This window comes from Vespa crabro, chromosome 3, assembly GCF_910589235.1.
Source record: "Vespa crabro chromosome 3, iyVesCrab1.2, whole genome shotgun sequence".
Taxonomy (NCBI): domain Eukaryota; kingdom Metazoa; phylum Arthropoda; class Insecta; order Hymenoptera; family Vespidae; genus Vespa; species Vespa crabro.
In genome coordinates, this window is record NC_060957.1 from 14,286,030 (window position 1) to 14,306,308 (window position 20,279).

The following is a 20,279-nucleotide window of genomic DNA, read 5'->3' on the forward strand; positions in this document are numbered from 1 at the left end:
ATCTTATATGTCTCGTCGTGATTCACGAGGCAAAATCCTTTTTTTACTCTCTTCTTCCTTCCCCTTCTCCTTCTCTATATCCCTCTTCCCTCCCTCTTTTATAAAATCTACCCAATTACAATCGTAGTGCTTTACTAAAAGAAGTAGAAGTAGATAGATATAGATCGTTCGGATATCTATCATTCGATGGAAAAATGTATTTTATTTATGGAAGAAAATATTATATAAAATGAGTTGCAAAATAAAAATCTCGATTCATTCTAGGTTTATAATTTACTTTAATTTAATATAATTTTTATTAGATTTCTTTTTTTGCTCTTGTTATACGCGCAAATGACTAGCTGTGTATATAATTGTTTTTTTTTTTAAACGGTTTAAATCGATTTCTAATGACTTCTTTGGTAGCAGCATTACGAATTATTAATTCGGTATTGATGTTACATATCCTAAAAGGAATATTAGATTATAATCGAATGGTTTCCTTGATGTAGTAATAATCTTTATACGCTTGGTATATATATATATATATATATATATATATATATATATATATATATATATATGTACACACATGCACACACTGACGATAGAAAAGAGAACAAAATAAAAGGAACTTTGGATACATGGCGTTTTGAGATTCGAAGAAAGAACTTTTGGAAAAAAAACAAGAAAAAAAGAACGAAAAGAAAAGTTAATGACCGTATGAAAAGTTCGCAAATTTGTTGATTTCAAAAATTCGAATGCAATGCTCGATATATTATACGTTGTAATTAAATAAAGAGGAAAAAAGAAAAAAGAACAAGTATAAAAAAGATCCGACGAATTTTTTGAACAATCCAATATTTACTACGGAAAATAGGCAAGAATGTAATGCGATCGTTTTAGATCTAAGCTCTTGCTAAATAAGGCAAGATGCGTACTTTCAATCTCATAATTTATACACAACGGATTAACCTTACCGCAAATTTGTCTTCTCCCTATCTTTCTTTTTTTATAAGTATCTATGTATGTATGTAGTAATGTATGTATCTATGTATGTACATACAAAAAGGGCGATTGCGAATAATCGTTTCTTGAAAACAAAATTTCAGTGACGCCTATCAAGAAAAATGTATAATGGGCGTTTCGACGATTAAACAAATCGTTCGTTCGTGTTACGTGAATTTCCTGAAAAACGCGATAAGAAAACGATGAATAAGCAAAAGCATTTTTTCTCTCTTTTTTTTTTTTTTTTTATTATTATTATTTTTTTCTTTTTTTTCTTTTTTTATTTCTTTTTTTTTCTTTTTCTTTTTCTTTTTCTTTTTTTTTTTTTTTTTATAGAATTTTTCAAAGTTCGAAATCCATTGTGTGTAACTCGACCGACAGTTTTTAATTTCCTTTTTTTTATTCTTTTTTTTATTTATTTTTTACTTTTTTTTTTTTTTAATTTTTTTTTCCCTTTTTCTTTTGGCACGCCCCTCGACATTTGTTTTCCTTTCGCAATCGCGATTGTAATCTATCGAGCTATTGATATATTGCTATTTGCGATTTAATTTAAAATGAAATTGCTCTGGTATTGCTTGATGATATTTCTATTTGATTGATTCGTGCAGAATTGTAAGCTATTACTTTCGTTTGTTCAATTTTCTCTCTCTTTTTCTCTTTCATACAAACTCATACACACGTAACCGACACTCACTCTTTTTTCTCTTCTCTCTCTCTCTCTCTCTCTCTCTCTCTGTCTGTCTCTTCTTTTTAATCATTTATTGCTGTGAGTTTTTGATGCGGAGATGTAAAAAAATACGTAGAAGTTCAACATGGAATACTATCGTGCAACAATTTTTGATTAGATCATCTATTTTGCTCGTCCATTCGAGTTTTCTAAATTCGTCAATACGTATACTTAATATTAGAGACTATGAATTTAATTATCATCAAATACGATGAAATTTAACGAACAATAACAAATTTTGTTTCATGCTCGCAATTCTTCGATTGCATTTTCAAGTCTCTAAATTTCTCATTATTATTCGACTATTATTCAGTTCTATAATATCTACATGATTATTGCAACGATCACGGACATACTTATTGCAATGATTATATATATATATATATATATATATATATATATATATATGTATATATATGTACTAATATAAATATACATATACATATATATATATATATATATACATATACATGTATATGTATGTATGTATCTGGAAAATCGTCTTTTTCTACTTCAGATAAAACGATCTACGATTCGTATCCGGTCGCTTAGTGCATTTAATTGAATCGTTAGTGCGGTTATATATGTAATGTAATGCAATATATATAGAATTTCAAAACTACGAATTAATGCATCTCATGTAGAAGGGTATATATGCGAGAAGGAACTCTGTGGTAAAACTTGATAATATATCGAATAAAATATTCTTTCTTCAAGTTCTAGAAAAACGCTAAGCTAATTATAAGCTCTCTCCTTGCTTCCTAGGAATGAACGATATCGAAAGGCTTCGAGCTTTTGGTAGCGCTAGAGGAAAGTAAAACGCGGATAAAGATGAATCGATCCTAAATTACCTTTTAAATAAGGGATCCATGAACCGTGACTTCCATAGATAGATGAATAGACGATATGCTTTATAACTAAGGTAATAAGTATTAAATTAATTGTCCTATTAAGTCTTTCGTCGTTTCGCAACGAAATTAGAAGAGGATCGCGTCTGGTCCCGCCGAGGAAGAGAACGGAAATAATCCGACTTAAACGATCGTACTTACCTGTGTCTTTTCGGTATATAACGCATTTTTTCTCTCTTTTTTCTTTTCTTTTCTTTTTTTTTTTTTTTTTTTTCTTTTTTTTGCTTTTATTTTCCTCTTAGTCCTCCCATTTCTCATATTGCCCTGAGTGTATGTTTGTACGTTATTATTTGCGTTTTTTTCCTATTATTGATACTACGCGCGAGACCAAACGACAACACGACGACTTTCATTTTACCCTCGATAAAGAAGACGCGAGTTTAACGCGAGAAAAATTTCATCGATCGAGAGGAACTTCCTCCATATTGGTAACGTTACCGAACTGTTGAAAGCCATTCTTGAATATACGTCCTCGACTGGTGCCGGCCTTCGTCTGATCAAGAAGCGTCACATTATCCTCGAATTCTCGAACCCACCGAGCGGTCTCGTTGCCCCAATGAAAACGTATCGGTGCAGCGTGATGATAGACCTTCTTAATTCCTAGATTACGTATCTCGACACCCTCCTCGGAGTGATAAAAGGATTTCTCACAAAAGTCTTGACCCAAAAAAGGTTCCAATTCAGCGACGATCTCCATGAAGGTTGGACGATCGTTCGGCCGCCACTTGAAACACTTCTCCATGATCTTTTGAATATTTTCCGGACAGTTTCTTGGTATACCGAGGGAACCTTTGTGCAAAACGTAATTCAATACCTCCTCGTTGGAAAAGCCTTGATATGGTATTTCAGCGAGCGTTAATATCTCATAGAGTACTACACCGAACGACCAAACGTCCGAGTCTGACGTGAAAACACCGTCCGAAAGATTTTCCGGTGCCATCCATCTTATCGGCAAAAGTCCCTTCTTACCGATTTTATAATAATCGGTCTCGTATATATCCCTGGCCATGCCAAAATCTCCAATCTTGCAAACCAAATCCTTTGAGACCATGCAATTTCTGGCAGCCAGATCACGATGAACGAATTTCTTCGATTCCAAATAAGCCATCCCATCAGCTATCTCAGCCGCCATTCTTATTATTCTCGATGCGTTCGGTACGAAATGTGTATCTCGTATACGTCGCAAATATGTCTTCAAATCTCCGTTCTCCATTAGTTCCATTACGACGAACGGTGGATTCCCAATGCTAACGACTCCTAACAATTTAATTACGTGGAAGGTTGAGAAATTTTTCATCACCGAGGCCTCATTCAAGAACTCGTTCTTTTCGCGCTCACTGGCCGTCTCAGAGATCGTCTTTATCGCTACGTCGATGGTATTGTCTAAACGGCCACGGCACACCATTCCAAAATTACCAAGGCCAAGCTCTTCCAATATCTCAACGCTTTCTCTAGGTACCTCCCAACTGTCGATAATATACTTTGTCTCAATGTAATCAGGATTTACGCTTGCTATCAATCTCTCTTGCTTCTTCTTCTTTTGACGATTTCTAAGATAAATATATCCAATTATGGTGAAAACGATGAAGAAGCCAAAGATCAGCAATGATATTAATACTACTGGATTATCATTAAGTAGTCCAACGGAAAAATAAATTGTCTCGGAGAAATTACCATCGCCAGCTAACGAGGTCGAACGTACCCGGAGACTGTAATGACCTGGGCTTAAGTTTTTAATCTCGTGAGTCTTACGTTCGTCGCCACGTCCTACGTACGGTATACACTCCGTACTTTTCTTCGCATCTTTAACATCTAGATTCGTATACTCGATCGTATAGCTCAGAGTGAGTGCATTGGGATTTCTAACGGTATCCCAAGAAATCTCGACGATCGAATTGTTGGTTATGTGTGTTATGACGTTGCCAACGTCGTCGGCCTTTTCGCGTCTCTTCGTTCGCGCGTTGGTATATTGAATGGACGAGCACATCTGTAAATCGTCCCGAAGTTTGACTCCGCAAGCAGCAACGGAAATGGTATACAAAGAGAAGTGTCGTAGATCCTTCAAATGAAATGAATTTTCCTTGGCGCTGACGTTATAGACAAACGTTTCCTCGTCGATACCCAACGGCTCGTTTTTCAATCCATATTCGGTTTCGTTCATTGAGTTGTACCTGTTGAAAACGCAATAATCTTTCCAACCGGTGGAAACGTGACTTATCCTGAGATTTTGATCGCAAAGTATCTCGAACTTTTTCGACGTTGGTGGTTTAATCGACTCGTCCTTCGAACAGCAAGAGGACGGGCCGACGATTGGTACTTTAGCAGTAACTTCCTGTATTTCTTCGACTTCGGATTCATCGATAAGACCGTATTTACAATAATCTCTAGTGGAAAGAAATTTCGCGTCCTCCGGTCTTAACAAACCGGATATCATGTAATAACCTATGGGACCATTTGGTTGCTCCGGTGGATTCCATTTGACCATAATTTCGGTATCGCTTATCGAAGTAGAAACAACGTCGGTGGGCATAGAAGGTATGTCACTTTTCGTTCTAAAAAATATTATCTCCGATTGGCCAACGGGATTAATGAAGGAATTCGAAAAACTTTCGTTCCTCGTTGTAAACGTTTTCACGTAAACGGCATATTTCGTGTACGGCTTAAGACCCGAAATGTGTTTCGATACCGTTTTCAGGAGCAACGAATTCCCATTGGGTATGTCAACGTCAACGATCTGCCAAGTATTATTACCGCAGGCGTTAGCTTCGTAAGTGATGTTTTCATTCTCGGTCTCTATGTAACTCAACAGATAGCTCAATAATTGCTGTTCTTTAGGTGGCTTGTAACTGTCCCAAATCAGATTCACATAACTCGAGCCTTTTTCTTTGACCGTGATATTTATGTTGACGACATTGCATGCTACCTTTTCCCCATTTGATTCCGGTTGTACCTCGAGATTGCTAAAGTCCGTTATACCTACCATTTGGCCAAGCTGTTCGATCTTTGATATACAAAGTTTTGGATTGTAATGAAAGAACAATCTGCCGTTTTGTATATCGATCTTCTGCGACGGCGGAAAGAGATTCGAAAGATTTGGATTATCCAATACGATTAAGCTCGCATTGTTTATGTCCAATTTTTCGCCCTTGATGACCTTGAGTTTTTTGAAGAAGCCCAACGACGTGATTGGAAAGGAGTGAGTCACCTTGAGGTATTCGGTAATCTCCTCGATCAGGCCAAAAGCTTCGGTTAATTCTTGCATGATGTTTGGATTACCGTTTCTTATTTGGAATTCCAAAGCCCCGTTTACCACCGTCGTTCCTCGAAACACTTGAGCGTCCGAGATATGCCTTATGATGGCACTCTTTCCTATCTTACGACATCTATCCTTGCAAACTCGACAGGTTATCATCTAAGAGAGGAACATCATATAATTATTACCAACGGGATTTATAAGAGGGATTTCGAAGATGAATTGTTATGAATCGAAAATCCATACCTTGTTCTCGTCGATGTGATCCTCGTATCCCTCGGGACATTGCGTTAAGCAGGAACCATTAAAGGGTCGCCATTTTTGTTCGTCCTCGATTTTCGATATTTTCCGTAAGTGATTAATTTTCAAACATTCGGCTTTCGTTATACATCGCCTTGATATATAGGCGTATCTGTAATAAAAAAAAAAAAAAAAACGCGAGAGAATGACGAGTGTCGAATTTACTCGATAACGAAAGAACGCGGATGGAACGTGGTTTGTACGTTCTATCCGAGGTATATTCTAACGAGGTAACCTCGTTAGAACGTGACTTACAAATGATCCGGACAATTCTCGACGCATTTCCCTTCGTGCCGATAATGTTTACAGACGTAGCAATCGCTCTCCGTTATACCGTAACATTCTCCAAGGCACTGATGGTGACACTTCGTTTTATTCGTTACTTGACAATGTTGGGCCGTCCAACAATAACCGTCGGGACATTGCGAGCAACTTGGACACGAACTTTCATTGCTATTATCCTTGATAAAATTGTCCCCGGCCGTAACGATAGCGTCCCAATTTAATGTATTGGTATAACACAAGGCTGGATTTTTCTCGATCCTTACCCCACCCCTCGAGATTTTTGTCAGTTTTCTTAAGCCGATCTGTGAAGAAGTGTATTAGAGCGGAGGGAAACATTAGAAAAGGCTATTTTCAGCCGGTCGAGGGGGGGACCGTAATGCCCGATTAATTCAATTAACCGATTAAACTTGTCACTTGACCCCGTCGATTAACCGATACTCTTGAACAAATTGGAGCAAACCTTCGAACCGGCGTAATCAACTTTTCTTTGGCGTGGGAATGACGGACGATCGCGATTGATCTCGTATGACAAGGACGACCTACTACTTACTGACTCATCGTACCACGAGACGAGACATTTTACGAGCAAGTTAGAATCTAATGCAATCTCACGATAAAACTATCCGTGAACGTTATCAGTCATAACCAGTTAAATTTAACGGTTACACTGTAATTCTGAGAAAAATTCTGCAATCTCACCTCCTGCAGGTTTTGCATTTCGTATACCATAAATGCATAATCTGTAAGCAGTATATTCCCTCTGATGGTCTCGAGATTCGGGAAGAGATTGTTCAGGCTCTTCAATCCGTAAACGCGATAGAGTAGGAGATAACCAGTGATCTCTCGTAGCTTCGGAAATGTACGGTTTTGAAAGTCAGCCTCGGTATTGTTCTCGATCAAAACGATCTGTAGAAAGCCCTCGATCACGTGACAATTTTCAAGTATATCGAAGTTGTAAACATTGTTTCTAATGTCAATGCTCTGACATATACCATCGCCTATCGTTACGTTTTTAGTTCTTCGACTGTTCTCACGCATCTCCTCGCTAGATTTTCCCCGTGATTTTGATGAGTGCGAGGAATATTGATAGCTTTTGCTCGAACCTGTGGTGTCTACCGGCCTAAAATTGATTGACATTCTTCAACTGACATTTGATCGGAGAGAAAAAGGAAAAAGTTTCATAATAGCATTTTGACCTATAAACAGAAAATACCTGTTAGAATCGATGGCCCTGTTGTTCCTATAAACGGTGAACTTGTGTTCATCCTCAAAGAATTCATCGATTCTACTTGTCCTCCTGTTTGCGACGTAATCTGGCTCATACTTGCCCTTGGCTGTTTTGTCCCGATGCTTGCTCCAAGCCATCGACCATCTCTTTTGTCGTTGGCAGATTGCCAGAGGCGCCAGGACACAGAGTAGCACGAGCACTAGCTTCATCCTTGTCATCTTCTTGTCTCATGGACACCAGGCTACTACTACTACTGCTGCTGCTGCTGCTGCTGCTGCTGCTGCTGCTGCTGCTGCTGCTGCTGCTGCTGCTGCTGCTGCTGCTGCTGCTGCTGCCGTTGCTGGTGATGGTCCTTTTGCTTCTGCTAGCTCCACGATTCTCTCTATCTCTCGCTAACACAGTTTCTTGCTTCTCCCCCACCCCTCTCTCTCTCTCTCTCTCTCTTTCTCTACACACACATATTACACAGACACATATGCTTTCAACTTTGCTTTGCTCTCCTTCTTCCTCTTCCTCTCGAACGTTCTCCTCTTCCTCCTCCTTCTCTTTCTCTTTCTCCTTCTATCGTCGCGGACAACTAATCGTTCTCTCGCTGGAAGGTGCCTATCGACTTCTACCGGTGCAACTCTATTCCAATAGGATCGCAGAGATCTCGTCAGCAACATTCAAAATCCTTTATGAATTTAGAGTATCTCTTTCTCTCCCTCCCTCCCTCCCTCCCTCCCTCTCTCTCTCTCTCTCTCCCTCTTCTTGGCGCCTTTCCGAACACCGAAACAATTTCTTCGATATTCCACAATTTCTAATCGTATTTGAGCGCACTTAGAAAAGCTTCTTGTTGAAGATGAAGTACTTCTTCGACCCCATTATACCTGCCTAACGATTTATTCGTCTGAAAAGAGGAAAAAAAGAAAAATAAGAAAACTGATGTACTTCCTTTCATCTTAAATATTAAATTTTATCGTTCGCAAAAGAACAGATTTTCACACTTGAAAACCTGTAAATAATTTCTTGAATGTAGTATTCAATGGCTCAACGGTAGTCAGAACAACGTAATGTATACTAGCTCAATATCCATATGTCAATATTTCATGAGCGTTATGACATAATTTATTATATATCATTTTCTAGTATAATTGCTCCTATCGTTAATTGCTCTTGAAATGAGCTTTAGTGAAAGTTGAATGTGAATGAAAACCGGACGGTCGAGAATGTATTTTGTATGTGCCTGTGTATAAAATTTTTCGTCAATTTCGACGAAGAAAAAAATATATGGAATTATTCAAATGCAATTTGAAATTAAATTATTTTTTATAATAATTCAATTGCATACAAGTTGCAAAGTGTCAAGTATCAAATTCATCGTGTAAACTAATAATTAATAATAATAATAATGACAACAACGATAACAAATATTATTGTTGAGAAAATGTGACAAAAGTGACTCAAGAAATTTATGTTTTTAGCCGAGATAAGTGGATTGAATTTACGATAGCGATCCTCCTAAGAGTCCCTCGTAACGCTTAACATCGTAGAAAATGATGACGTATATACGCGTCCCTTGTAATACGAAGCTAAGCAAGACGTGGAAAGTATAAGACAGTTAAATCCTAAGAGTGTCTGGATAGGTATAAACTGACTAATGGAAATCTGCGAATGTTATTTTTAATAATCGTTAAACACGATTACTCTCCAGCTATTGCTTCTTTTTCGATCGATCGTAAACGAGTTTGAAGGATTATAAGATTATAGAAAGTAACAAATATAAATCCATTGACATAAGATAAGTTGGACTGAACGTAAGAGGCCTTGAGTCTGGTCCGATGTATGCATTTTACACGTGAATTGATTAGATCGGCTCGTGTTTAATGACTTTATCCTGATTTTTTTAGATCATTTCGTTGATCTCCGATAATTATGATATGGGTCAAAATTACGATGCAAATTAATCGATTTGTCAAAGTGTCGATAATTTACGTTCAAAAGTAAATCATGGAAATGTGAAAAACCGATTTTATTAGACCTTTGCCGATCGATGGAAACGAATACAATGCCGCCATCGCTTCCTAAAAAAAAAAAAAAAAAAAAAAAAATTTGACGATATCGGCATATTTACTATTATCTACGATATATGATTAATGGACTCGAAATAGATGGGTATCAAAACGCAAGTTCGAGTTCTATAACGCGATCCTTTACGAGAAGCAGTTATCTCGCTGGAGGGTAAAAGTCCACAGGGGAAGCACGCACGTTGCTTCCTTTATCCGAAAGTGAAATCATCGTGAACTTAAACGTTATTTAACTTAAACGCGTAGGCACAAGCGAAAAAAAAACGAGGAAGAACCTATTCATTATTTCTCGGACGATAGATAATGATAACGGACGGATAAATAATGGATTTAGGTTCATGCCCACAAGCAAAATCTCACGTATTATATTGTACTACATCAATCGAAGGTACGGGCTCATTAAAGGTCCGAATTGATTCTCTCTCTCTCTCTCTCTCTCTCTCTCTCTGCGATCATTAATATATTAATTAATATGAATCGTAAATTTCATTCGCTAGAAATGAAATTTTCTCAAACTCAACGTTACTCGTCGAAATGCATTCATTAATTTTGAAACAACGTAACACTCCGTATTATGTATGCATAAAGAGCAGCCAAATAGAAAGAGCTCTTTTCGATGGACTTTTCATTCCCTCTATTTTGCATTTTATATCGAAAAGTACGAATTAACGATTTAGCCGAGAGTAATCCAGCGATAAAGTCGATGCGACGAGAGCAACAATGGAAGCTTTCGCCAAATTTATTCAAAAGACTTCCGAGTAATCGAAGTCTCTTTACGTTTTACGCTAATGCACATAAAGATAAGCGAATTTGATATGGGAGTAGACCGAGAATTAAATCGAATATTTATATAGATTGGATAATCCCTGATATCGCGAGCAATTTTCTTCAATCTCGAAATTTCTTTTTTCTTTCTTTTTTTAAGAGGAAAAGATCCTTATATCCTGTACAAAAAGCGAGCGAGAGAGAGAGAGAGAAAGGTGGGGCGAAACGTCGATTAAAAAAAGAAGAAAGAAAAAAGGGAATATTACAAGGCGAGATTCGCATGCGCTCGATACACAAACGATTGAACGCTTTTAAAGCGGATGTGACGTTTCATACTGCGATACGAAATCAACCGAAATGTTTGCTTTTTCGTTTGATTTCCTTGTTTTATTTGAAAAACGAATCGAACGAACAGAAATCTTTTTCACCTGCGACGACATGGAGAGTTTAATGATAGCAACGAGCATAATTGAGTTTAAATTATAAAACAAAATCAAAATTGTAAAATTTATAGGGCGATAAATGAGATTGATAGTACCGCATTGATATGGCCAAATAATCGCATATTTTGTAAACGTGCGTTTACGTATATAATAGTACAAATTACATATTGTATATTCAAAGAGAAATATAAGCAAAAATATCGCGTACGATCACATTTGAATTTGATCAAGTTTGCGAATTAACGTATTCAATCGATTGACGTGGCATATGTATATGGACTTACACACGTAACGTTACTCGCTCCGTCAATAGCACGAGGTCAATGACGATGACACGTAGAAAGGTTTTTTTTCGCATTAAACGCGTCGTCGCTTCCGGTTTCGGTTTTCATGAAAATTCGCGAATATGGAGGTAGTAGATAATCTGAAAAAGAGATTCTCTCTCTCTCTCTTTCTCTTACATTTGCATGCACGTATGTATCGTCCGCATATTAAACGTAATTAAACGTAAACATATAGTTTATTAATTCATTTTGCAGTTTTATCGTATTGTAAATGTCGATTTTACGTACTCATACAGCTATATACTTATCTCGTCACACGTTTTCTAGCTTACGCGATCACCAAACGAATATTTTAGAATGGCACTGACTCTGCTTGAAAATATTTTTATTCAAGTAATAAGAAAAAAGGGAGAGAAAAAAGAAAACAGAAGAAAAAAGGGGGGGAGAGAGGAAAGAAGAAGAAGAAGAAAAAAGACATTTGCATGTAACAATGTTGGCGCAGCACGATTGCTCAACGGAACCTTGCAGATAATTAAACGTTCCGCGTTATTAGCAATCCAGACGCAACTGTTTGTTGCTAACTTGTGTCGAGTCCGCTTCTTATTTTTCTTTTTTTCTTTTTCCTACCCTTCGCTCCCCTTCCTTTTAAATGTAACGACTATATGTGAAAGACGATGCGAGGAGGAATGTGATCGTCATGTCTCCGTTCGTGTATCGAATATCCAATGCCGAATAGTAGTCGATCCTTGCGATGAAGACAGATCGATTCGAGCGATAATTTTAATCGGGTTCGTTGTCCCTTTTCTCGTTTTATTTATAAAACGATATTCTATTATACATCGAAGATACGAAGTTTCTAACTTGGTCTCTATCGTACATTTTGTCTATTTATTCTATCTATTTATTCATCTATCTCTTTCTTATCTGATTATTTAATGAGAAAGGAAGAAACGGAAATAAGAAACGAGCTCATCAATTTTTCATTTGAAATTTCATTCAAATTATTCGAGAATAATTATAATTGGGTTTATTCGTCTCTAATTGTTCATTAAAGACGTTTTATTTTCAAAGTAAAACGTGTCGTAGTTATCGTCGTCGCAACTCATAGCGTGACAATTTTCTTGTCAAATAGCCAAGGAAAAACATTTTCCTTTTTTTGAGGTCTCCTTCTAACGCACGAAAATACGCTTCTTGACTAACACACTCGGCTTTATGCTTATCTTCGACACTATCATTTTTTTTCTTTTCCTTTTTCGTTCCCCATTTTTCGTAAAAGATACTCGTATACTTTTTATACGAGCCTGTTGATACGTAGACGTAATATTTTAAGAAGATATCACGCGTTAAATCGTAACGATATTTAACATATTTTGAGGTTGTTCAAAAAAAGGAAAAAAAAAAAAAAAAAACGGATTTTGTTTTCGAATATCTCTTTTTTTTTTTTTCGCGAAGATACGAACGTGTGCAAAACTGTGAGAAAATATTTCTAAGAAACCACTATTGCTGTTTTCGAATCCACCTTCAGCCTTCTGATCTTCTTCGCCCACGCACGACCCTTTAAGGTCCCAAACATCCGCAAGGCGTATGTGACGTCCTGCCGTTTCACGAGCTACCTTTTATCGTTCTTTCTTTCTTCTTATCTTTTTCTTTTCTTTATGAGCGCGAATGGAGTCCCTTTTATAGTTAAAACGACCAAAAAAAAGGTCGAATCTCATTCAATCGCAGGAAAATATTTGTCAATTTTCACTGTTAATCGATCAAGCGTGTTAAGAATCGAAATGAATCGATACTCGTACAAAACTCGAGGTACGAAGGAAAGGTACGACACGAAGGGAGCCGCAAAAATACATCAGTTTGAACGACGAGGAGAAGGCTGGATTTTCTCTCGTCGAAATGTTTAAGAGGATTGATATTGCGAAGCGTACGTACTTGAAAGATGAAAGAGAAGTGCCGAGGAGACTGTCGTTAACGAGAACGACAACAGCAAGCCGCGTTCGTTCTTAAAATAAAATAGGTGCAAGGAACAGAGAAAACGGATAGACGGACAAGCCTCGGAGAAGTTTAAGCGTCACGCGCTGTTTAAGTTTTATTATACATCTGTCACGCCGCGGAATCGGCGAATACTACGAAAAATCTTCATAAAACCATCACCTTGACGGAGTAAGTAATTTTAAAATAACGACCGTGTACGTCAAGTAAGAGGCAATAAAACAGACAGATTTTACTCGAATAGTCTCCGATAAATTACGAGAAGGACGACCACGGCAGTAGTAACTTTAATAACAATAATAGTAAATAGATATTCCGATGGACGTTGGTAATTACTATACGTCGTGCTGAGTTTACTTACTCCGCGTTCTTTGAATGAACGGAAAGGAAAAAGGATCGATCGATCAAATTGTCGGCAATTCGACAATTAAATCGCGTTTATTCCCGCGTTCTATACACGTGTATGTATATCGGCCGCTGCGCCGCCATCTCCTCCGTTTCTCTTTCATCGATATAGGTTTCTCTTCTCCTTCTTTTCTATGTCGAAAGCACGATATTACTGGCCGTGTTTACACGAGGACGACGGACATGGAAAGAATGAGAAAAACAGAGAGAGAGAGAGAGAGAGAATATACCGGAGTGTTAACGTGGTATATTCACAAATGGAGAGCCTCCTTCTCCTTCTCCTCCTTCTCTCCCTTTCTCTTATCTCGCATTACGCAATCCGACCATTCTTTTATTATCTTGTTTATTTTTTTTCCTTCTACCTTCGAACCAATCCAACTCCGGACAGTGGTCCGAATATTATATCATCCTGGTCTATTTACAAATTTCAATGAAAAATAAAAGAGATTGTGAATTGTTTTAAATCAAATTCATTCAAATTCAAAACAACCTCCAGATAATATCTTCTTTTTCTTTTTTTGCTTCTTCTTTTTTTTCAAAACCGTCACATGATTTTCTAACACGCGAGAGTAGAAGATGAAAAGGGAGAGGGAGAAGAGAACATCATACTAACGCGTCGAAAACGACCACGACCACGACCACGACGACGACGACGACGACGACGACGATGACGACAGAGAGCAAAGTTTTCCGCGTAAACAACGGATATACATCTGCACGTAGCCTCGTTAAAGTGATGGTTACGTCAGATTTTTCTTTTTCCGCGCTCTCTCTCCCTTCTCTCTCTTTTTTCGTGGATAACTAAGACCGCCGCGCTATGTCTTATGTCGTAAAGATAGATAGCTAAGTTATAATAATCAAATTACATAAATAACATTTAAATTATCTAGAAGAATTATCAAACTTTCCAAACGAGTCGATATTATAACACGCCTACGTAAAGGGATTTAAAAATGGCGTAGTCTCGATTGGTCTCTTTAAAAAGAAACCATCGATACGGCAAATTACACGGTGTATTTAAATTTTAAAACGACGTATAGGCTGAATGTTTTGAATCATTATTCTTATTATCGACGTAATTACGGTCGTTAATCATTGGAATTACGTCGTATTTGCATGAGAAAATTTGACTAGGTGACGTCACTTGGGAGGTCACCATCGATCGCGGGACTAGTTTCATCGTCTTTAAACTTCATCAAGGATGCTGTCGGACTTTTTATGCGAACTTCTTACGGTACTATATCGATCCTCTTTCTTTTTCTTCTTTATCTATCGTTTGCACGTGCGCACACACGCGCACATTCACTTATTTGCATTTAAAATTAATGTTTAAAGGCCGGCGACCTGAACGGTAAGTAAACGATCAACGATCGATTCACATTCGATCGACTCATTGGAAACAACTCGCTCTCGGCGACAACAAGTCTCCTGTCTCTCTCTCTCTCTCTCCCTCTATCTATTTCTTTCTTTCTTTCTTTCTTTCTTTCTAGAATCAGTCACTCTCTCTCATCACTTGCCAACGAAGAATATTATTTCAATAATCTAACTAACGGACGAGTGTTGTAATATCACTTAATCGCTAATTACATTTTCTCCCAGGCATTTTACGAAAGTACTTTTTGACCACCTACAGACCTCGCCAAGTGAAACTACAAGGAACGTAAAGTAAAATAAGAAACACTGCCAAGAGAAAGAAAGAAAAAGAAAGAGAGAAAGAGAGAGATTCAACCGGTTCGCAAATAACCACACGCAATATCCTCTTTGAACATCACTCAGGTTATATTGCCCATTTTACAATGGCATCCTTCCTTCATTCGTCCATCGCAAAGAACAGAGCCGACTAATAACCAAGACGGATTGTGGTTAATGAGAAAGAAACGAAACGTTTACTCACTCGGAAAGGCAAAATATATTTTCTTTTAAGGAAAAAAATAAAAACACGCCAAGTATAATAGGTATGTAGATGATAGGATGGACGGATGGATGGACCGAGGGATGGGTAAATGAGATGGATGGATGGATGGATGGATAAAGAAACAGATAGATTCTGACGCGACAATCGTAAACGATCAACGTTGAGATTTTTGGCTGAAGGCTTTGGCGATACGGATGACGCATCGATAACAACCGATGTCCCACATAACTTTTGAGAACGAAAACTACTACTGTTTCGTGTGTTCGCCCAAGACATCAAAATATGTACCAAAGGAAGAGAAAGAGAGAACGAAGGTTATACGTAATCACATTCGCCGCGGATTGATGCCAAATGGCAAAATCGTTTACATTGACTGGGGTACATGTAACGCGCCATTTAACATTACCCTACATGAATGGAAAAAAAAAAAAAAAGGAAAAAGAAAATTGATAAATAAATAAATAAATATCTAATGAAACGGTAGATATATCTGTTTTTGGTGACGCAGCGAATGTGTTAATGAGAGATCACATATTTTTCTTTCATCGAAAACCTTGTCAATGAGATAAACGTATTACGCGTCGGATATCAATACGCGGAACAAAACAAATACATACATATGTATATCTATAAACTAGCACGAACAAAATGAACATTTAAGAGTGACGACGACGACGACGAAGACGATAACGATCTTCCGGAAGATTTGAAAAATGCTTTCGCAATGTACATAAGTACTTACTAGTTGTTAGCGATTCTTTTTGTTGTTAACGAGTTCAAAGGTTACATCAAAAGATATCTCCCCGTTGGATTTCGATCAGACATAAACTTATCTTCCATATATATGTACTTGTATAAAAGCGTATTAGAAAAAAGAGAAACGAATAACGTGATCGTCTGTATAATAGCGTTTCCATCTATCAGAACGAAAGGAACAAGATGTTGCACGATTTATGTAACTGTTGACTACTTATCGAGTAAATTTTCTCTTTCATTCGCTTTCTTTTCAAACGAGAGAAAAAAGAAGCGTTAGATCGCGTGCTCGTACGATGAATAAGTCTTGCTCTAAGTTGGTATCACGTAGAAATAAAGAGAAAAGGGGAGGAGAAAGAGAGAGAAAGAAAAAACAAAAACAATTCGCGCCATAGAAAGAGAGCATTTCGCCGAAGGTCAAATTCTCAAGGGGAGAAAAAATATAAATGAATAATGTCATATATATGCAGAAATACGTGTATATATATGCACATATATATACACACATAAAAGAGAGAACGAGAGAAAATGAGAGTTAGATCACACGTTTATTTACTTAGTTCCACCTTCGAACAGGTTGTCGCGCGTACACTTTGCGATGGAATGCAAGTTATTTCGAGGAGACAGAAAAAGACAGACGGAGGGAGGGGGGGGAAGAGAGAGAGAGAGAGAGAGGTATACGATCTCGCGCGCGTACCTTAACTCGTTCTCGTCGCCTCAAGATATCCGCATAATTGCGTTCCAAACGAGGAAAAAACCTGCGAAATATACGTGCACGCGAGAAATACCTATAAATATAAATGTGTCTAAGACACATTTTTATTATTACGGGACACGTGCGCGATATAGATAGAAAGAGATAACTTAATAAAATTAAAGGAAATGATACGCCTATCATACAAGTCCATCAGTTTTAATTACTTCTTTCTTATTTCCTTTTAAAAAAATCCTTCTCATTTACAATGCGAACGTCTGTATTATCGATAAGATCGGTAGAATGATACACAGAAAGAGAGAGAGAGAGAGAGAAAGTTAGCGGAAGGGGAATGAACGCGTAACGCGTATTTATCGAAACTTCTACACAGTCGACGTCGTGTATATCCGTAGTAAAAGAGAGAGGGGGAGAAAAGATGAATAGACAAGAAGCGCACGTTACCCTAGTTGAAAACACAAGCCAGCGTTCCGGTCACTCGCCAATTCATATTTCTAACGATGCGTATAAGACGACCACCAAAGAAGGGAAATAAATAAGGAAGGTTAGAAAGGAACGAAGGAAGGAAGGAAGGAAAGAAAGAAAGAAGGAAGGGGAAGTGGTGAGAGTGCTCGAGGAGCAAGGAGAGAAAGAGAGAAGCCAGAGTTCTTTATAGATGGAAACTCAAAGCTCTCTTCTAGAATTTTACGGAATTGCGTGTTGCAACGAATAGAATAAAATAAAATAGTATAGTATAGTAAGTATAGTAAGTATAGTATAGTATAGTATAGAAAGAAAGAAAAAGAAAGAAATGTACAAAAAATACAAATGCTATAATTCGGAGATTTAAAGAGAGCGAGAGAGAGGGAGGGAGAGGAAGGGAGACGAAGAAAGACGAAGGAAGCAATGATAGGAAAGTCAAAAAAAGATAGGAAGAGTCAAAAGAGAAGGGGCGGTGTTTGGGGATTGGGAGGGGGAAACGAACGGCATGTTTCGTATTGCGTAGTAAGCTTGAATGGATTACGTCACGCGTAGAGAGAGAGAGAGAGAGCCAGAGGGTAAAAGCGCACTCGGTGGACAACGCGCGTAAACGTACGATGGCGGTGGCGGCCACGGCAATGGCAGCTTGTTTATAGAAATGCCATACTGTGATCTAAATGTCGTATACCTTCGCTAGGTTTCTCAGAATACGTTCCAAATGCCGCCATCGTCGTTGCCGTCACCTCCTCCTTCTTATAGTCCTGCCTACCAATATATATATATATATATATATATATATATATACATATATATTTCTCTTTCTCTCTTCATTCCTATCTGCCTTTTACGAATAAATTAATATACAAGTAATTCGCGGTAATATTTACTATTCGTAAGCGAGATAAGCACGAGAATTCATAAATACGTTACAAAAGTTTGTTTTCTATTTTCTTTCCCCCTCCCCCCACCCCCGACGAAATATCCAACGTAGCGACTTTATAAAATATTTCTTTGTAATATCGCATAGCAAGTAAATAACTACTTACATTTATATAGTAATCTTTTCCTGTTTGAACGTAGTCGTCGTTGTCGTTGTCGTCGTCTACAACGTAGTATTAGGTACGTACCCTCGTATAAGAGAAAACGATCGATCGCGTACAAACGGCGACGTTCTAACGCGCACTGCCTTGCTGTTCTTACGACGCAAAATTCAACAGACAGTCAGAAACGGAGAGAGAGAGAGAGAGAGAGGGAGAGGAAGCGTCTTTTTTACCACGTGCCTTTTTACCATATCGTACTTTCCACTCTCTCTCTCTCTCTTTCTCTTTTTCTCACTTTTTCTAATTATTAAAAATTGTCCAAATTAATTATCGATTTACTTATCATCATCTTCGTCAGTCTATGCTGCTCTAGCTCGAACATTATTCCCTTCGTCGTCGTCGTCGTCGTCGTCGTCGTCGTCGTCGTCATCGTCGTCGTCGTTGCCGTCGTCGTTGAAAACATTAGGACACGAGGATGCGTCTATATTGTCTCCTCTGGAGGATGAATTTCCAGTCTTCTTTGTCGCAACGTTCGCATCGAGCGGGAGCATTGTGAAACCCACGTGGTTGAGAAGGGAATGCGTCGTCGTGCGTCGAAGCACAGCACGAATCAGAGAATGAGTTGGTTCTATGTGTATATCCGTGTGTGTATGTGTGTACCAGCGCATATCACGTACTCACACACAAATTCTTTCTCTCTCTCTTTCTTTCTCGCTCGCTCGCTCGTTCGTTCGTTGTTTCGTCGTACAAAGAGAACGATACGAGAGGTAAGTATACATCATAGGGATAAAAAGATTGAAATACACACTTGTACGCACATGTAGAGTGAGAGGGAGGGAGGGAAGAGAGAGGAAAACAGAAAATATGACGAAGCAAACACTAAAAATCACGATATCGTCGAGGATCATCGGACTAATAAAAAAGTAAAAAAAAAACAAAACAAAAAAATAAGAAAAAAAAACTTTGTCGATTTATATATTTATCTCTCTATTACGAACGTCGTATATAGTTCTCGTCTGGCACTGTACGATTGGAAAAAAAGTGTCAGAGAATGGGAAGGGAGTTAGGTTCGGTCGGTTATGCGCGCGCGCACTCGCGCGCGGCTAGTAAAGTACCCAAGGAGAAGGAGGAGGAAGCGACGTCGGTGGCGACGCAAGGAAGTGCTGTATATAGGACTATAATAGTATAAAACCACTTTTTCTTCCTTCTTCTAATTTTTCTTTGTCTTCCTTTTCCTTTTCTTCCTCGCAATGTTCTTCCTCTTTATTGTTGTACGAATTATTACTATTATTGTCGTCGGAATTGTTCGAACATGCGACGCACCCTCGCGAAATGTTCCGTGCCGACCAACGAGTCAGCTGGTACTGATCGTCGAACATGATTGTCGGAGGCAGCGCGGCCGAAAGACCGACGCGACTTATACATGCACGTATGCATACACGTATTTGGAATCTCTCTCTTTCTCTCTACATATGTGTGTGTATGTGTATATATGCAAATATCTATTTGCCTATCCTTTTCTTTCTTTCTTTGTTTTTTTTACACGACAACGATTTATAAACGTCAAGTGATTAAGTAAATGATTCTCTTTCGAAGACAAGAAATTTGTGATACGTTCGACCGAAAACGTTCACCGAGAGCTCTCGTCGCTCTCACTTTCTCTCTCTCTCTCTCTCTCTTTCTTTTTTTCTTTTCATAGGAATCCGACGTACACGCCATCGCTCGTACGTAGCTCCTAACTAATTTAATACCGTAGCAGT

At 38.0% G+C, this 20,279-nt stretch overlaps 1 protein-coding gene across 2 annotated transcripts; it reads right to left on the reverse strand.

Annotated features, from left to right (window-relative positions):
* Window positions 1–250: 250 nt before the first annotated feature.
* LOC124422533 (insulin receptor-like) lies at window positions 251–20,155 on the reverse strand. 2 transcript variants are annotated; one of them, XM_046959080.1, is made up of 6 exons: window positions 18,859–20,155; window positions 7,674–8,577; window positions 7,160–7,580; window positions 6,431–6,762; window positions 6,122–6,287; window positions 251–6,034 (listed from the first exon to the last, which is right to left on the reverse strand). In XM_046959080.1, the coding sequence occupies exons 2-6, from the start codon at window positions 7,904–7,906 to the stop codon at window positions 3,020–3,022; spliced, it is 4,167 nt and encodes a 1,388-aa protein (XP_046815036.1). In that variant the 5' UTR covers window positions 7,907–8,577; window positions 18,859–20,155; the 3' UTR covers window positions 251–3,019. The 2 variants fall into 2 exon arrangements, with proteins under 2 accessions (XP_046815036.1, XP_046815037.1); XM_046959081.1 differs by lacking the exon at window positions 18,859–20,155 and adding an exon at window positions 18,526–18,832.
* Window positions 20,156–20,279: the final 124 nt, after the last annotated feature.